General features: G+C 39.5%; 1 protein-coding gene across 1 annotated transcript in view; it reads left to right on the top strand.

Annotated features, from left to right (window-relative positions):
* Positions 1–17,115, top strand: part of LOC140238911 (WAP four-disulfide core domain protein 1-like) — a 51,477-nt gene extending 34,362 nt beyond the window's left edge. Inside the window, exons 2-5 of the mRNA XM_072318808.1 lie at positions 11,241–11,418; positions 11,749–11,790; positions 13,995–14,036; positions 15,322–17,115. Coding sequence (XP_072174909.1) covers positions 11,241–11,418; positions 11,749–11,790; positions 13,995–14,036; positions 15,322–15,464 — 405 coding nt within the window. The 3' untranslated portion in view covers positions 15,465–17,115. The remainder of the gene's footprint in view (positions 1–11,240; positions 11,419–11,748; positions 11,791–13,994; positions 14,037–15,321) is intronic.
* Positions 17,116–18,471: the final 1,356 nt, after the last annotated feature.

Here is an 18,471-nt window from a genome sequence, read left to right as displayed (position 1 = left end):
GTTTTCGATCACTCTGTAAAGATAGACCTCTCACTTCGCAAAAATTATAATCATAATCATATGGGTAATTTCATATCAATCTTGACGCCTGCGATCTCTTGCCAACATTTTATTAAATCAGTCGGTTTCAGATCGACCTCGGTTTAAATTTTGAAGGCTTTCCAGGGAATCCTACATCACTTTTACGATTTCGGCATTTATTGAAAAAGACAACTACAGCAACAAAACCCAACTTTCAAACTTGACATATAGATACATGACTGAATTACGTTACTCTTCTTAGATTGTTGTTCACTATGAATAACGTATAATGTGACGTCAGTGAACTGTTTATCGCTGGGCAAACATAGCGAGATCTTAACCCCATCACTCGTCAGGTGAGAACATGAATATTATGTTTCCACTCACTCGTCAAGTGAACACAGACGTTAACTGTTGAGCATTCCTTGAGCGAATATTAACGTTTCGTTACCACTCACTATAGCCGAACGAGGGAAAAGAAATGAGAAAATTAATTTTGACGTACACTTGTTGAATGTCTACGTTTTGTATCCGATCACTCGTTAAAAGCTTGTATGGTTATCATTTTGTTGCAGATCTCTCATCAAAAGCGCATGTGCGTTTTCTTTTTGTTAACCAGCTGTTAACCGTAAAACTAGGAGAGACTACAAACAAGTTATTTCTTTTTCGACATCGTCTGGGTTGCATTGTTCCTTGTAGGGCAGTTCAAGGTTAATGCATGTATCAGAATGACCCCTGCACCAAAGACTTTCAAATAACATTGAAAGGTCTTGAGGTGAAGCATATTGATGCATCATGTCACCTTTTTAATAACTTTAGAGGAAGAGCATCATGGAGAGCTTTAGTAAATCATTATTGATGAATCATTTTCACCTGTACGTTTCAACAAGTTTTAGTGTTAAACACATAACCTATTTTCTAAAGACAGAGCTTGCCTGAAGATTCTTTCCGTTTTGAAATCTATGACAAATAACAAACATTCTCAAATGACCTTTGTTTTGCAAATGGACTTACCACGACCGTAAAGTTGCGTAGTATTTTCAGAACGTAGGAGTTTAGGATGAATCTCAAATTCTATTTTTCTCTCTTTTTTTCGGGTATACAGCAGTAGAAAAGGACATGTGAACTGTTTTCATGCAGAACCCTGGAAATATTTACAGAGAATGTTCTCCAATTATTCTTTAACTTATTGTCTCAAAGCTAAACTATAGTAACCAACTTGCGATTTTTCATAACACACGGGTGTGATGTCGCAAGTCTTAGGAAAAAAAAAGTCGGGTTTACGCTGACTTCGGGAAGATCTCCATGGTTTAAGAGGGATGACATGGTAGTCATCGTGAGAAAAAGTCCCAGCGTCTGTTCCTTTTTCTCTTTCACGAAGATTAGGGCTGATGTGTGTCGGATGACGTCTTTCAAAACATGATGAATGTCTCCGAAGAACATTGAATGCCACGATAGACTGACATAACATGGGAAAGGCACTTTTCCGAGCGGAATTTCTCTCACATGACTTAGCGGTACGCGCGTCTATCATCGAATCCTTACCTGTGTCTGAGCAACGTGCGCTGCGCGGAATGATACCCCGGCTAACACAAAGTAGTCTCATGCCTCCAGGCTCCACACTACTCCAACAACAATTCTGCTTGATTGGAAGTTTTGACATTAATTTTCAGCAGGCATCCCGGCAGGCATCTCAGCAAGAATCTAATAATTCTGTCTAGAGAAGATATTCAGTGTCAAAGTTCAATTTTCATAATTAGAAATTTAGTTTGAACTGTCAAAATTTGTCCCAATGTTGAACGAGCTTTCTCCATTATAAGAAAATCGGACAATCCATTCACAAGTTATCAATTTTTGATATTTTGGTGCAGACATCGCTTGACGATAAGACTAAAACATTTAGTGACGTCACGCGTGGACAACAATATGAAGAGAATTTAAAGAGAATTCAACATATTATTTTCACTTTCGTACTATAACGAAAGAGCACTTGAGTTACCTCTTTTGGAAAATGGGAATCAATGAACCTTTATAACACTTATGTCAGTAACAAGTCGAGGGGAATTTGTATTTGTCATTGAAAATACTTTGCGGAATTTCCTTTACTACCATATCTTCTTTATGTCATCGTCCATGCGTGACGTAGTGAACTGTAGTAGTCTTCTCATCCAGCGATGGCGGCAGTTCTTATGTACCATCAGTCGAGAGCCTTCCAAGTAAATGGTTGACAAAATAATTTCCCTTATTCCTGTATATGCATAATGCAAGCATCTTTCTCACTTGCATGTACACGGTTATTCCAAGCCAGGCTTGATTTTAGACCTTTGAAGGTACCCCCCCCCCCAGTTCTACAGAGTTTTGATTCCGAGCGTTTAGCAGTTTTGTGAGCAATGGTGTGAGTCATGGCCATAATCTAGGTAACACAATCAGGTTCTCTTTGAATGGAGCCTTATACTTTCATTCAATGTGGAGAGTAAAGTAACATTTGGGGCGAGTCTTAGTAACCGAGGTATTCAGAATGTCACACCTACTCGATCGTTCGAAACCACACTCGTGTTCTTTTCATTCAGATATGTTTCATCCGTTCGTGTGAAACCGAAGAGAATAAATCGTCTCGACCAAAATGATCCATACAAATGTCTCATTACCAGTTTCAACATGTTATACAAAGCTGCGTATATGCATAGTCATGAAAACATTTTAAGCAGTAAGTGGTTTTGAAAACATTCACGTATAGAGCTGATCGCAGAGCACTTGTCAACCACTCTCAGAACGCCCAGCACAACTGAACATATACTTTGTATTCTTTTATGATACGCATATTTTGTATCATACTTTATGACTTTAACTTCTTACAAATATAATCTGTCGGATGTATACTTTGTATCATTTCTTGTCTACTGTTGAAGGAAAATGAAATATGTTTAGATTGAATATTGAATTGAGAATGTTTTATTACTGTGGCGATTAAAAGAGCATTCGAACAAATGTAATTCTGAATAAAAAATGCTGTTCATAAAAACAAAGATTGTGCTGCAACTGCAAAAGTGTCTCAGAACACTCTCAAATATAATGTCGGTCAACTTCCCCTTAACGGTGTCGGTGGCGGTGGGGGGGGGGGGGGGGGAACGGGTATGGGGTTGAGAAGGCAGGGCCGGTATACTTTCTCCAAAACAAAACAATAAAAATATTTATGATTTAAGTCAGAAAATCGTAAAACATATGGGAACCATTAAAAGATCATGCCCACTTCTAGTGCTATATAACGTCACTGGAAATAATATCATGTACAATGAGATACTTTTTTTTTAGCGTGTGAAATGAAATTTCAGTCCTCCTATTTCATGAAGTACACCATGCCAAAAATATTCTGAAAGTCACAGCTTTTTCCTGAAGATGGTAAAATTGACATGCTTAGTTCTTTGGGATGTGACTAAAAGCTCTGGTGCTGTAACGATTCAGTTCTGCACGGGACGTAAGAGAACTGCCATTATAGCGAAATCACGTAGGATCTCGGCCTCAATTTATGACTTAATTCTTCAGTATAGACATAATTATGACAGCATAACATTCCACCCATTTTTGATTTCACGAATTTGAGTTTATTTTCTTATTTATTTTCAGTCAGTGGTTGCGCCCATCCACGGTCACATTGAGAACATGAAGTATTGGAATTTGTCGCTGTTCAAATTAAAAACTCACACCCGTATTCAAATCATATACCGCTTTGAAAGAATCATTACAGTGCAATTCTGCGACACTGTCAAGTTGGCTTGACAAATAGAATAAAATCAGAAGAAAACAATGATACATACATGTTTCTTTTAATTTCGGACGTTAAGGAAGGAATATGTAATTTTACAGTTTTGAAAGTTTACACCAGAATATCGCGTCAGATATTTGTAGCTACCGCGTGCACAAGTCGGAGGATGCGAGGTGTTAGACAAGTCTGCTGTTGACTTTTTTTTAACATGAAACCAATTGATGAGAATAATATTGCACTCTCCACATTAAAATATAACATTATAGTTTTGCAGCAAAGATGATTCGTAGTGTATATATGAAAAGGATTATAAGTGCCAATTTACTGAACAAAAATATGTATCTCTTGGAATAATATTCTTGTGTAAAAACCAATGTAAGAATAGAGCGCCAATATCACTATCTTTTCTTTTTATTGTATATCATTTAATATTTTTGCCTGTATGGTTGCAAAAATTAACAATTTGGGGGCAAAAGTAGAACTTACAGTTACATAACTTTCTTATTTCGATGTGATTTTGGGTCATTTCGATTCAATTTAATTATCATTCATTCCATCCAACATAAGGTGAAACAAAATATAAGGTATATATCACACAAATAATATTGATGAAAATGTTATATTCATGAAAGTTTTGTCATTTTGTTTGGTTGAGAAAAGTCAATTCTATAATGTCATCGATACTTTATGACCAACATTAAAATGTCATTTCATATTTACGACTAGACTTGCCGGTAAACCATAAGAAGTGTTACTGTTTTTACTAAACAAGCAAATTGTACACATCGGCTCCATGTGTCTTCGGGAAGAGGATACAATAACAGGTGAAATACGGAGTTTCTGACATATGGGCTGTAAAAATGTCATGTTCATTTTCTTCGAGATATAATGTCGCCGCAACGCCGTCACTTTCGAAAATAAACGCTCGGCTAAAGAAGATCGATGGTAGAATACAGACGGAGGGACTAGCTTCCAAACATCACGCACTTCTTTTATCTGTTTGTTGTGACAATTTCCAACCCCCCTTGGAGATCGACCACTGAGGAAGTTTTGACGTCCCCAAATAAAACTAAAACACGTCAACGGTACAAGTTTTATTTCGTGAACGTCGTCCTTTTACCCTCCCACTTTGGAAAAACGAGTAGACCGATGAAAGAGAGGTATATATGGCGCGCCAACTCAATCACGGATATATAAGAGTGACAGATTTGAACTAATCTTACAATACATCGGTCCTCCTTGCTTCTCAGTAAACACTCGATCTCGATGCAGTATTGATAAAAACTCGATCTCGATGCAGTATTGATAAAAACTCGTCTTACAGATGTCACAATTTTCACATCATTGCCATGTGGTTAATACCAGATTGAAACTTGCGAGACCCAACTTAGACCCCCTGTGCCTTTGAAGTAGTACTAAAAGACTAGATTAGACAAGTGTGTGTATAGTCTATGTAAAGGAAGTGTCATTCTGATGGCATAAAAATGAAATTTTGATTGCAAAATGGGCTAAGCGCCATTTCTGAACATTTCAAATTATGTCCATCATCAGACAGAACAAAATAAGACCTTTCCAGTAATGTCTCACTCATTTCATAACAAGGACTATTCCTAAAGCTCATATAATACATTATGCCTAATGTCCTATAGTTTCCCACAATTTTCTTTGTTTTAACAGCTGTGATCACACGTATCAAATTAATAACAATAAAGTTCATTTGTATTGCGATCAAACTCTTCATAATCTTCTGCTAAATATTTGTAGTATATCCGTTGCTTCATAAACCATATGATTCTAATGTGCCTGGAAGCTTACATAGAAAGTAATTTTGTTCTCGAAATGCCTTGCAGCAGTCACAGTTTTAAAACCCTTAACTCCTTCTATGTGGAGAATGATTAGCCATTATAGGATAGTTACCGTTCGAAGATCAGCCATTAATTATCGGAAAGAGCAGGATGGATCGAGGAATACCAATAGATAACATGACGAACCAGCCTTATTAACACTATCTGTAAAAGTGGATATTTTCGCGCGACTCATTTTTCGCGCTCGGCCAGTTAAGATGAGATTCCGCGGAATCAAGACATCAACTACTGGAACACATGTCATGACAAGCAAAAATATACGTGTGCTTTTATTTTCGCGCTAGTTTCTGGTTGCGCGAAGTGCGCGAAAAATTGCCTCTTTTACAGAGTAGTATCTAATATTCAAGTTGAAATATTTCAATACTGTCGATTATTCGCGGAAACACTCTTTCTGATGAAGTTGCCAGTAGTCCTGCAGAGGACTACACGATCTATATCAAATCCTGTCAGAATAGGCGGTTCTGACTTGTCCTCGTAAGGAGCCTTTCCTGAAGGCACTGGAGGACGATGGGGTCCTCCTGGTAGTAAAACTTATTGGCGAAGATGTGCGGCATATTAACAAGGATCGGTAGATCAGCGGTCACCATGACGCACAGGTGGTGGACGTATGCTCCGTGGCACTTCTGACGTTGGTGCTGCCTCCAGTTCACATAGGTGGTGAGTTCCATGGTGCTCCCTTCTGTCCCACCGGGAGCGTCGGGCAGGCGATTCAGTGTTGCCCAGTAGTGTTCGTCAGGGGACCAGGAGTCCCTGAGCCACTCTAGAAATCTCCGTGGAATATCCTCTCTCAAGACATACTCCACAAACTGCCGCGTGAGAGTGTTATACGCGTTGCCAGAAAACAAAGCTATGTTCCCTGGTGGAGGCTCTTGGGTTATACGCTTACTTGCAGGAATGTTCTTGTCGTGATCAAATCGTAAGAATCGCCGCAGTTTATTTACTGACATAGGGTATGATTCGACGTCGTTTAGCCCGTGATAGCCCTTCAGTTGGTGGACGATCTCGAGGTTGGTTTTCAATGGGAAAGACTCGCCGCACTGGTTGAGGACATACCTCCACTTGATGCGGTGTTCGAGTAGGTCTCGCAAGCAGTGGATGTCGGCCATCAATCTCGAGTGCCTTCCGTATTGGACCTCCTCGAGCTGCGAACAGACAAACACGTTGTCGAAGCAGATGGCGATGTTCCGAACGGCCGCCTGAAACTCCGGTGACGATTTCGGGTCAGGATGGATTGCGTAGACATTCTGTGGATGATACAAGCTCCTCAGGAGCAATTCAAGTTGTGCAGCGTTTCTATGTACAACAAGAATGTACGCAATAGGAAAGTTCGCTTCCTCACGCGACGCTGGCGTGGTCGGATACGCGCGCTCGTTTCGGAAGAAGTTACAATCTGACGTGTAATCGCTGACATCGCCATCGGAAGGCATCGGGATGCGATTGTCTGACGTCATAGATGCCACCTCCTGGAGGAAGGATTCCGCCACATCCAGCTCCCACGGATCTCCCGCCAAAATTGCCCCGCAATGCACCGGATATTGGAGATGGAGGGGAACGTTTTGACGATCTTCGAAGAAGATAATTGTACCACTCGTGATTAGCACCGACAGGGTGAAAATCAAAATGGCGGACATCACTTGCCTAACTCGTGACGCAGCACGACGACAATGTGGTCTTCGTCGTCTTCCCATACCTAGATAAATCCGAATTTCGGTAATCCGCACTAAAGCCATCGGAAAACTTGATAGATCACCATTAAAACTTCATCTCCACACTTAAAAGTCTGACCGTTGAGACTTCGAAGAGAAAAATACGGATTGTCTCTAACCGACTTTGAGAGTATAATTATCCACGATGACAAATAGAAGATGTCTCAAATAAGCTTGCAGCTAATACATGCTTTTGCCCACTGAAGCATGCTATATGACCGACCGACGAGTTCTGCTGTCTAAGCGTGTTTCAGAAAATATAACGTGCAAAACAAGCATTCCTTCAGTCCTTTCTTTGTATATTTTGAGAGCGACGTTATTTCAGTGGATTATGCCATGGACGAAACAATCGCTTTGGACCTTCTCAAGTGAATTGTCCTCCAAGTATTCAGACTTAGTGGAAAAACAAGCTTCACACTTGTAATTTTGCCAAAATAAATGTAAAACCTCGAGGTGAATTAGGTATTGTATTTGGCGCAAGCAGCCAAATAGATGTAAAACCTCGAGATGAAGTAATTGCATAGTATGGCGAAAGCATTTATACCAAAACTGTTATCAATCATTTCCCCTTTTATATCGATATTTCAGTAATAGCATGTAGATTACTGCCTTACTGTTGTGTATTAATACTGCATGTTACGTAAGGCATTAGATGAAAATAAAGTTTTAATGACTTTGTAACCATAAAATCTGTGCCACAGAAAGTCGGGCAGTTGGATCAAAGTATAGTCACCTGGTGTACAGGTCGCTTCCACAATATAAATCTTGGCAGGAGAGGTGGTATTGAAAATCTGAAGGACTCGAGCTGTACGGTGAACTCTGGTTGTGCTTGAGCATACTTGGACAAGATTGCGATTGACGTTGTGTCGTGACTAATAAAAGTAGACCTAAACAAACTTGGCGCGAGTATCATAGCCGTTCTTTGGTGTGTGTTTTTTTCTGTATAAAATCTTATTGCCACGCTAACAATGATCGCTTCTGATGCGAGAGAAAAAAAAAAATCCTCCATTTGCTTGGCAATGTTTCAAGTAGCTTGAAAACGCTAGTGCGTGGAATCATGAATGGATTGAAAACGCGCCAAGAAAACTTGAACAAGCGCATTTCATCGTGGGGGCATACTTCTGATTGAGCACTCTGTATAAGAGAGAATTACTTGGTCTGGTTTAAATGACAGTCAGATGAAATTACAGACAAGCGAATTATAAAAACTAAAGAATAACAACACACGTGTCATGTTGTGAAGTCCATCGCAACTTCAGATGATTTTGGACACTAATGATTCTTTTTTTTTTCAATCAATACGATCCCGAAACTGTAGCTTGTAATGTTAGATTAGCAACCTTGTGAAATTGATGCTCTTCTCTCGTTATTTCAGGTATGGTTTATACTTCAATGCAATTGGAAATTGAATACATCGTACAATATATGCAGATGCTGTAATCATGATCGTAAAAGGGAATGATATCGTTGATACGGAATGTTAAAACGCACAAGGCATCTTCTTTAATGTGAGAAATTCGTCGTGGTTTATTTCGGCATTCTTATCACGGTTCTCATACAAAAGATTACTCAAAATGTGACTTTTAAGAAGCACGTTGCTGTAATGCATTTATTTCGTGTGTAGAAAAATCACAATGAGGGGCAAATTCCCTATAGGTTTCGCATGTTATGCATTAGTAATCTAATGGGCATGCATTAGTAATCTAATGGGCATGAAGCATGAATCTAAGGGCATGAAGCAAGCAAGTTAAAAAAAAAAAGATGTTCTAATAACTTGACATTCGAAAATGAAAGAGCTTCGATTACACGAGGAATTATGTCTGCTGTTTATATATTTTGTCTGTTACGACTCGTCGAATCTTCCACTCTCGGATACATAGAACACATTTTTACAGTTCAACGAAGTACAATTTGTGTTGCTACCCCTCCACACACACACACACACACACACACACAAACACACACAAGCACACATACATACACACACACACACACACGCAAAGATATAGGTTGCAAGAAGTTGGCCAAACACTCTTTTGAAGGCTGACATGCAAAAAAAAATCACATTAGAAACAATAATGTGCTGGATATTACACGCACCAGAAGGTAGACAAGAAAAGACGACAAACTTTCAAACAAGAAAGACGAAATTAAAGAGATATGTTATTATAGCTGTACTTCATTTCTATAAAAAAAAAAAAACTGTTTACGTGTTTTTTTTTCTTTAAATTTCCCCGAAGTGTTAACTGTAAGAGCTGTGGAAGGAAGAGTTGGGGGGGGGGGGGGGGAGGGGGAGAGACGAAGGGGCTACGACAGCGTATGACGCCACTCATCGCTGTCTCGACGAGAAGGTTACCGAGGGTGACGACATTCCTGATCCGATACCCCCACCTGCGTAGAGATCCAAGCACAGCGGCAGACGGTTGAAAAGTTCACCTTCCGCCTCACAACTGTTCGCGCCCTCTCGTTGTCAATCACCTCACGGACTGCCAATCAAAATGATGTCCAGAGATTATGGGCGTGGCCATTCTCGGTTATGAATGAAAACAATAGCAAAATAAACATTTCAAAGAAAAATATAAAACAGCAATAAGAAAAACAAAACAACTGACATTTATATTTCATTATAGAGCCTCGCTCGAAATTAGTGTGTAGCTTTTATTTTTCCATCATGGACAAGACTGTTGCATGAACTTTACCTTGGTTATATCTTCTTTTGAGATGGAACTAGGCACCTATAATATGCTTTTCTCTCTTCAAAAACAAAATACGTTTACCTTCTTTGTTACCTTTTTCTCTTTTGCATCTCTGCACCTATTCATTTCTGCTTTTCCCATGAGTTATCCATGTGAAATGGTTTTGTGATAGTTTAGTTTTAGAGAATTGTTATAATCATGGTCATCCTAAGGTTGCTGATTCATTGCGGGGAGGGGGTGGCTGTGGGAAGTGGAGTTGGAGCAAGATGAATAGGAGAGGAAGTTTCTGTTGCAGCGCCGTCTGCTTTTTGCTAGCCTTATCGCCTACAAAGAGAACATCCGGGGTGTGGCTGAGGGCCGGTGACGATACAATCCAGTATACACGCAATCTCCAGGGGATAATTCTCCAGGGGCTGTTGTCCATCCAGCGTGATGTTACCGGACATCTCGGATGTCCAGTGAATCATTGTGTCGGGATAGTTGTCCGTCAAGAGTGATATTACCAGGCATCTCGGATGTTCAGGGAGTCAAAGTGTAGGGATAGTTGTCCATCAAGCGTAAAAATATTACCGGACATCTCGTATGACCAGAGTATCAGAGTGTAGGGGAAGTTGTCAGGAGTTATGTTACTCTTCAAGACAGCAGATCCGGGCAGAGGTGTCTCGCTTGCCAACTTCATGTTATTCATTTCGTTGTGTGAAAAACCTGTATAGCTGTAAAGCAGTGTACTCTGCATTTAGCAGAAAATTGCATTCATAGAAGAGAACTGCATTTCCTGAAATCGATTAATCAAAAGAAACGCAGATGACTTCCGAAAGACACAAATCGTCCCGAGAATAACATTCACGAACCCAGAGCCCTTCATCCTGCCAAGGGGTTGTGTAATATATACTTCTTTATCCTTCCATGCTTTTTTTCTGTGCATTCTTTCAAACTGATTTTGTCCATGCTATAAGTTCTTTCCCTTTGACTTTAGTTAGATATCCATGGAAAATGCACATTCATGATGAGTTTCCTAAAACAGACCTTACAAATCCATTTCTATGAACGCTTAACAAAGTACGATTGTAAGACGAATAAAAAATGTGCACACGAGTCTCATTGTGGCGTTTCATTTTCAGTTTTGGTGTACATTTGTTCTACATTTAAAGAAACAAATTTTATTTTGCATGAACTTCTCTGTCTGTAGATCCAAAGTCTCCTACCGAGGCGCCATCAAGGCAGATGCCCGCCTCCATCGGCGCAGATTCCACCGGATGCCTGCTCACAGTGCGTGTGTCGCTCCGACAGGGTGTGCCCGCTGGATCAGAAATGTTGCTACAACGGCTGCCGCTACACCTGCATGAACCCAGTGCAACCTCCGCCAGGTGAGCAAGACCACGCAAATAGTCTTTCGTCACAAGTGAAATCTATACGTGATATATGAATTTTAGCGTCTAGTGTCTTGGACAGTTATTTTGAGTCTCCGAAGCCTCCAACTTTTATGTTTACAGCCCCGCCCCTTCTCGTCAAAGTCATTACATTACTTTTTGTAAAATCGAAAATTTCATCTTCCACTGCCGAGTCGCACTCGCATTCGCACGATGAACTTTGAAAAATGGAGTGCATCTTTATAGTGTGTTTTAACATTTGATTGAAATTTGATTAGTGATCATATTTAACAAGAATCGATGTTCCTTCCCATTCCGTAACTGCAGTGTTTGATTGGTTGACGGAACCAAGACGACAGAGGACGTCAGGTAATATTCTTCTTTTTTCACTCCTTATATTTTCGTGATAATGTTTCTTCATAGTATTTGGTATCCTCATCCAAATCAAGCACACCGCTTCTTGACGACGGTCTCCTCCATTTTGTACCTTGAAATATATAAATGTTCACACGTATTTGTTTGCTTCTTTCATGTACCTTTATGTCTATATTATGTTATGAGTAAAATTAGATATCTCTTATTTTGTCACTTTCAGAATTAAATTACTGTGAATCTACTACGTTTGTTTTTTTAGTATTTGTACAAAATTGTACAAGTGGACGAATAAAATAAGCTAAACAATACTTATGTGATCCTTATAAAAGGTGCTTGCCAGCACATCCACCGGACAGCGACAAAATGTTAATTAGAGGGTTGTATTTGGCAATGATAATATACAAAGTATATCAATGCATTCAGAGCACAGACGCTTCCCCAAAAGCATTGATATTAAATGGTACATGATTTTGGTCACCTGGTCCACGCAAGTTCATTCTTTATTCATGATCTCCATGACATGTTATATCGGGTAAACTTACATACATTACATTGCTTTGAAAACGAGTGAAGTGACTAGACTTAGAAAATAAATGAAAAGGTAATCGCAAACTGGCTGTTTTGGGATCAGTGGGTAGATAAAGTGGTATTTCTGGTATTAAACCCAACCAGGGCCAGACTGCATAAAAGATGCAATCAAGCATGATTATTGTAATAAGATTATAAAGATACAGTAAGGTATCGAGAAAGAAAAATAAAATCAATCAAGCAAGAAAATCAATCAAGCAACAAAAAAAAAAATACAGTCAAGCATGAAAAGAAGATAATCAAGCATAAGTCAGGTATCATTCAATCAGAACTGAGTATTCAGAGACTCATGTTTGATTTGTGATGTATGCTTGCTCTCAATTTTAATGCAACAGGGCCCAAGAACATAATTATATACCACTTCAAACTTCTATGAACATTGTGAATATAAAATATGCAAACCACCAATGCCAATGACAACGTTAAGCCTCAGACGATGACCGTACCATTTTAAAGAGTCTTGCCAACACTGCAGGATTCCGTCCTTAATAACATCACTACTGTTGATCAGTGATTGATGTCAAGATTATTGTCATTAGTATTCATCGTTAACATCATTTTCATCACCAGCTTCTCTTTCCTTTTTTCTCTTGGGATCATCTTATTTGATTATGTTTTTCTGCGGATTATGGGCCGCTTTGCACGCTTCAGATCTCCTTTTCAGTACGACTTAAACAATAGTAACAACTAAGGCGTCGCATGAGGGTGTGGTGTACCCCTTGATATCAGTGGATCTGTACCTGCTTGGCATCACAGATATCAAAGCTTCATGCAATGATTTTGCCTACCTTTGATTTCAATGAAGTAATAAGAGATAGGTGAGCTATATAGGTAAGAGCGGGGGAAATGAGGCTTCAATCGTCTCTTGTTATTTTCCTAACTGTCGAAACTAATCGTGTAATTCTGCTTCTGGCTTGCCATTGCCAACAATTTCCAAGTCTTCTTGCTCAAAAGACAAGACGAAAAAAAGTTGACGACACTGAAAATAGGACACAGATGTCCTCTTGGGTAATGTCTTGCAAAACTGTAAGCCTACCTTAAAGGAAATACTGTAAAGGAAATGAAATAGCATCTGTGTTTAGTTGGTAAGTGAGAGAAGAATATGTCAAGACTAATTGAAATCATATGAAACTGATCCTTTAGGGCATATACTTGTCATCTGAAATGTGCACGTGCAACATGTTCAATGTACACCAATCTCATTCTGCTTTTCCTTTACCGAGTTAATTTTCATGGATCACACCACTCTGTTAGCAATTTCTATTTTGACTGCAGTAATTGCCAGAGAATATGTTTGCTGTGCAAATTTGAATATCAAATTCATAGCGATTTCGACCTAAATTAATTTGTGTATATATAATACGCTGTGAGAAAATTACAACACCATGTCTATGAAAACATTACAGAGGTGGTTCCACCGCTCCGATTGTACAAAATGTTAATTTTTTTTTTCAATACAAGTAAACTGAAACCAGCGAACCGGCAATAGTTCTCATTTTTTTCATTGTGCTTCATACTATTAATGTAGAACCTATCCACAGGTTTGGCCATACTTTACAAACATGAATACACCTGTATAGAGGCTTTCATTATATCTTTCTCCCAATCAGGTAACGCATGGCTCGTTCCAGGTCCGGAGGAGACCCACACAGGTATTATACCGTACTAACCATAATGACATTTTTATATCATCCCAAGAGTTTGACACCAATGATTAGGAGCTTAGACATTAAAAAAATGTCCCACTAGCCAGACACTAAGTAAAAAAAGACCCATGATGATCTAGACACTCGGCAAATGAGGTCCATGAGCTTGACACTGATAGGAAATTTAGCCCACGAGCTCGACACGGCGCACATTAAGCCCCGTGATGAAATGTCGAGCTTTGGCGGCCTTTTTTGCCTAGTGTCGAGCTCATGGGCCTTATTTGCCTTTAGTCTAGCTCGTAGGCCTATATTAGCTGATGTCGAGCTGGTGGACTTTGTTCTAGCTCGTGGTCAGTATGACTCGTGGTCTGTTCGACTCGTGGGTGTCGAGATCGTGACTTGCACCCCTCTTACATTGTTAAAAGGCCTGCTATGTCTTTGTTTCTTTCTTTTTCTTTTTCTTTCTTTCTTTCGAGTTCCCTGCTGGTCCTGTTTGACCTTCCCACTAATGCTTTCTCCCTGTTCTCTCCATCCTCACTTGCCATTCTGGTGACCCTTTCACGTCAGTCATAATTTTACAGCCATTTGTACTCAAACTCTTTAGCATGCCGGTATTTGCTTTCCGATTTTTACCTGTGTACAATCCCGAGAGATTCTGTCTTCCGTTCAGGCTTCCACGACCAGCCGCCAATTTCAACCCAATTTAGCGTCAGGGACAAAGTGGTTGTCGCATTCAATATTCCCTTTTCAATCCTACATTTACCACATTATTGCGCTGTACATTGTCCACAATCCGACACTGCTTTACAAGCAGTTTACCCGTCCCTTTTCTTATAAAGGACGTTTTTTAAAGGGAACACAAAAGTTATAGCTTTTCGTTGGACCAAATCAACGCAATATGCAGCCTATTGTGACTTTTTTTTGGGGGGGGGTGGGGGTGGGGAGGGGGTCTGCGTATCCGCACTATAATATAGAATGTGGTACAAAATGGCTGCTAGACGTGACAAAAAAAAAAAAAAAGAATAGCACGATGACTCAGCAGACAAAAAGAGTCAAAATCCATTGTGTCGCAAAGCACTTTTAGCGCAATGTTTGATGATTTAACTTCCAAACAAAACGTGTCGAAGAGTACAATTCAAATTTGTAGCATTTTATATTGATTTGTCCCAGTTGTGTGTATTTGACAAAACATCACACCAATTCTCGTGCTCTTATTCAAACTCATCCTTCCTGTGTATTGTTTTTCTCGCCTGTGTCCTGCGGCGGATCTTCTTCCGGGGTCAACCGGAAGTGGAGTCATGCAGCACGTCAACGTTCGACGAAGGAGACGGGACGCTCCTGGAATGTCCCACTGGTTACCAGTGCTTCATCACTTACGACGGAGACCCCGAGAACAGTATACCCAACAAAGGCATCTGCATCAAGATTAAATGATCGTACCTTGACGAGAACTCGAAACGAATAGAGTACCATCGTGTGATGTCATAGCCATTCATCGCCATGGAAACTGGTTCTAAACAACCTCATCTGCATATGGCCCGAGTATTTATGCGCGCATCTGGTTCCAACCAAAGCTATAAAAACAGAGACTGTGTTTCATCACTTTGGTACTCTACTGAAAACTAGTAAACTGGCCCAATACTAGTAGATGAATCGAAATAACTGTTACAGATTAATGACATTCTTAGCGCAATGACACAGTAATGGGAAATGTGTACGACCATTATGAACTTGGCTACTGTGTGCACCTCACATATACTTGTGTAGTAATTATTTAGTAGGATTTCGCTCACACATTAATCGACAAGCAGTCGGTCGTTCGCTTCTTGTTTTAACGTAACTTTCTCTCCATTTATCATTTGGTTAAGTACACAGGCCAGGCACTTGTAAAACTGGTATATTGTGAGAACGAACTAAATTACATTGTTTTCCAGCTATCTACGTTTGTTCTTGGAAAACGTTAATCGAGCTAAATGTCATTTAAAACTACTGTATTTATCTGCTGTTAAAGAAGATGTCATACCATACGCACATCAAAATGGATTACCATGGCAAAGGATGAGATACGTTGTGTACTCGGTGCTGACATAACTTCAAGCAAAAAGAGCTTGCTCATCCTCACGTGCATGTTAAGGGAAGTGATGTACGTGATCTCTTTTTCCATGCACGATAAACATAAATCTTAGTTTTACAAACTGACTTCTATCGTCAACATTTTGTTTCAGCTATACGATAGCCTGGACGATCAAGAAGTAGGCCTAAGCATCTTTATCACTGCACATCAAGCAGTTGTTTGTTTGTTGTTGTTGTTTTTTTTTTTTCAGTTTTGTCTGCAGTGCAGAATAATTAAGTAACGAAGGCCAATATCGTCACAAGTCACATATGGGATCAAAACATCGATTTACAAGATATCCCCCTATAGAGAAAGTATGACAGTGCCTGCCTGTAATAGTTTTCAGCGTAAACAACAAAAATCAATTTACATCAAACAGAGCTTGCCTGTCTTGATGTATGCAGTGTTCCAGCGTTCGTAGCTGTATGGTTGCAGGCGCGAACCAGGCGCCGCGATAAAGATTTCATTCCAGATAATTATCAGATTATATGTCCCGGAAGCAAGCATGTATGTGCGTCTTTGTCGTCTGCGATAAACTGGTTTTGGCGCATTACAAGAAGAATTCTATGAGGCAATAGCGAAGAGGGATGTCTTTTTATAGTGTGATACAAAACAGCGTTCGAAGATGATTTTGGTCTGTGAAGTACGAGGCATTCGTTTCAGGGAGAGTGCCGTGATGTTTTCGAGTCATGTGCGGTAACGTGTACACTGTGTGTTTCACGCATCTCTATAATAGCATTATTTATGTGTCGAGGATATAAGGGCAGGGGTAGGGGAATGGAGAGGGCACAGGGGCTGGGCGCATCACCCCCCCCCCCCCTTGCTCCTAGAAATAAATAAAAAAAAATATATCGCAAAAAATCGTTACTTTTAGAGGGTTCCGTGTGGAGATTCTTCTCCGTCTAAGGGGGGGGGGGGTGGTGGACCACCTTGATCCCCCCCCCCCTAAGAATGTTACGCCGCTCCTAAAAAAAAAAAAAAGTTATCTTTTGACTGTAGCGAGAATTCCCGAAGTTGGGTAAGAAAAATAACATTAACGGGCTCCCAACACACTTTTAACGCACAAACACACCCTTTGGTCATTCCATTAATCTTGTCTTTTGTTTGTATTGTTCTTGTATTTATATGCGTGAATGTATGATTATGTTTGTTAGTATGTATAATATAATATCTCTGATGTCTCCCCCTCTCTGTCCATCTTTCTCTAATTCTGTCATGTTGAAAGATATAATTGAATTGATAATTGAATAACAGTGAATAAAAAATCACGATTTAGATATCAATAATTATACTAAACGTAAATTATTACTTATTTGAATAACTGGATACTTCAAAAATTGATTCAAAGACAAAATAAACGTTCTATACATAAACATAAAACGAAGCCAAGCTTTTGTGTTCTTCTCTTTGTTTCATCCGTCTCCGTTATTATATTCATCGCCGAAATCTCACGACTTTAGCAGGCGAGATTGGATCATCTTGGGGTCTGTTCTAATCTTCTGCGCCGAGACGAATATACGCTGGAAGATCCATTAGTGACGGCACTACGTCTGTATGTTGTGATATCATATTGCCAACTACTCAATACCTCGCTGCGTTGTTTTTGTCATTTGTCAATTTAGATTTAGAGCTCAGTGATGTTGAACACATTAAAACTTACAAAAATCGATCCATAATCTATATCAATAAAGGAATAGGGGAGATTTTTTTCTTTTTAATGCCACCGACACGATACATTCGTCTTCCTCAGGGTAGACAATGACAATTGTTTACTTTCAGAATTGTCATTATCGACCCTGAGGAAGACGAATGTATCGTCGAAAATTTGGTCTGAATAAATAGCACCGTTGGACTGTCAAAATGCATTACCACTCTACTTTTTCATCTTATATATATATATATATATATATATATATATATATATATATATGGGAGTGTGTGTGTGTGTGTGTGTATCACTACAGTTAAAATAACCAATCAAAACACCGAGTTTCGGAGGACCGATCAATGGTTCATTGTCGCTGAACTGAAAATGAATGTGTCATACAACTCAGTTAAGCAAATTTGCACAAAATAACTATAATCATCTGAAGTTATAGGAACACGAATGCAAGCTCGTGCTTAAAGATCTAGAGAACAGAAAATGGGAAGTGTATACGAGCGAAGAAACTCTACCGCACCAGCATGACTACATAGCAAATGTTCACGTGGAGACTTGATTCATAATTAGCATGCACAATGAGGCATCCTAATTTTCAAGGCAAGAGCTATCATGGTATGTCCTGTATTGTTACTTTGCTAATAAAATAATGGCGACCTCTTTAACAA

Source organism: Diadema setosum, chromosome 15, assembly GCF_964275005.1.
Source record: "Diadema setosum chromosome 15, eeDiaSeto1, whole genome shotgun sequence".
Taxonomy (NCBI): Eukaryota; Metazoa; Echinodermata; class Echinoidea; order Diadematoida; family Diadematidae; genus Diadema; species Diadema setosum.
The sequence above is the reverse complement of the archived record's forward strand: the minus strand, read 5'-3'. Positions and strand labels throughout refer to the sequence as shown.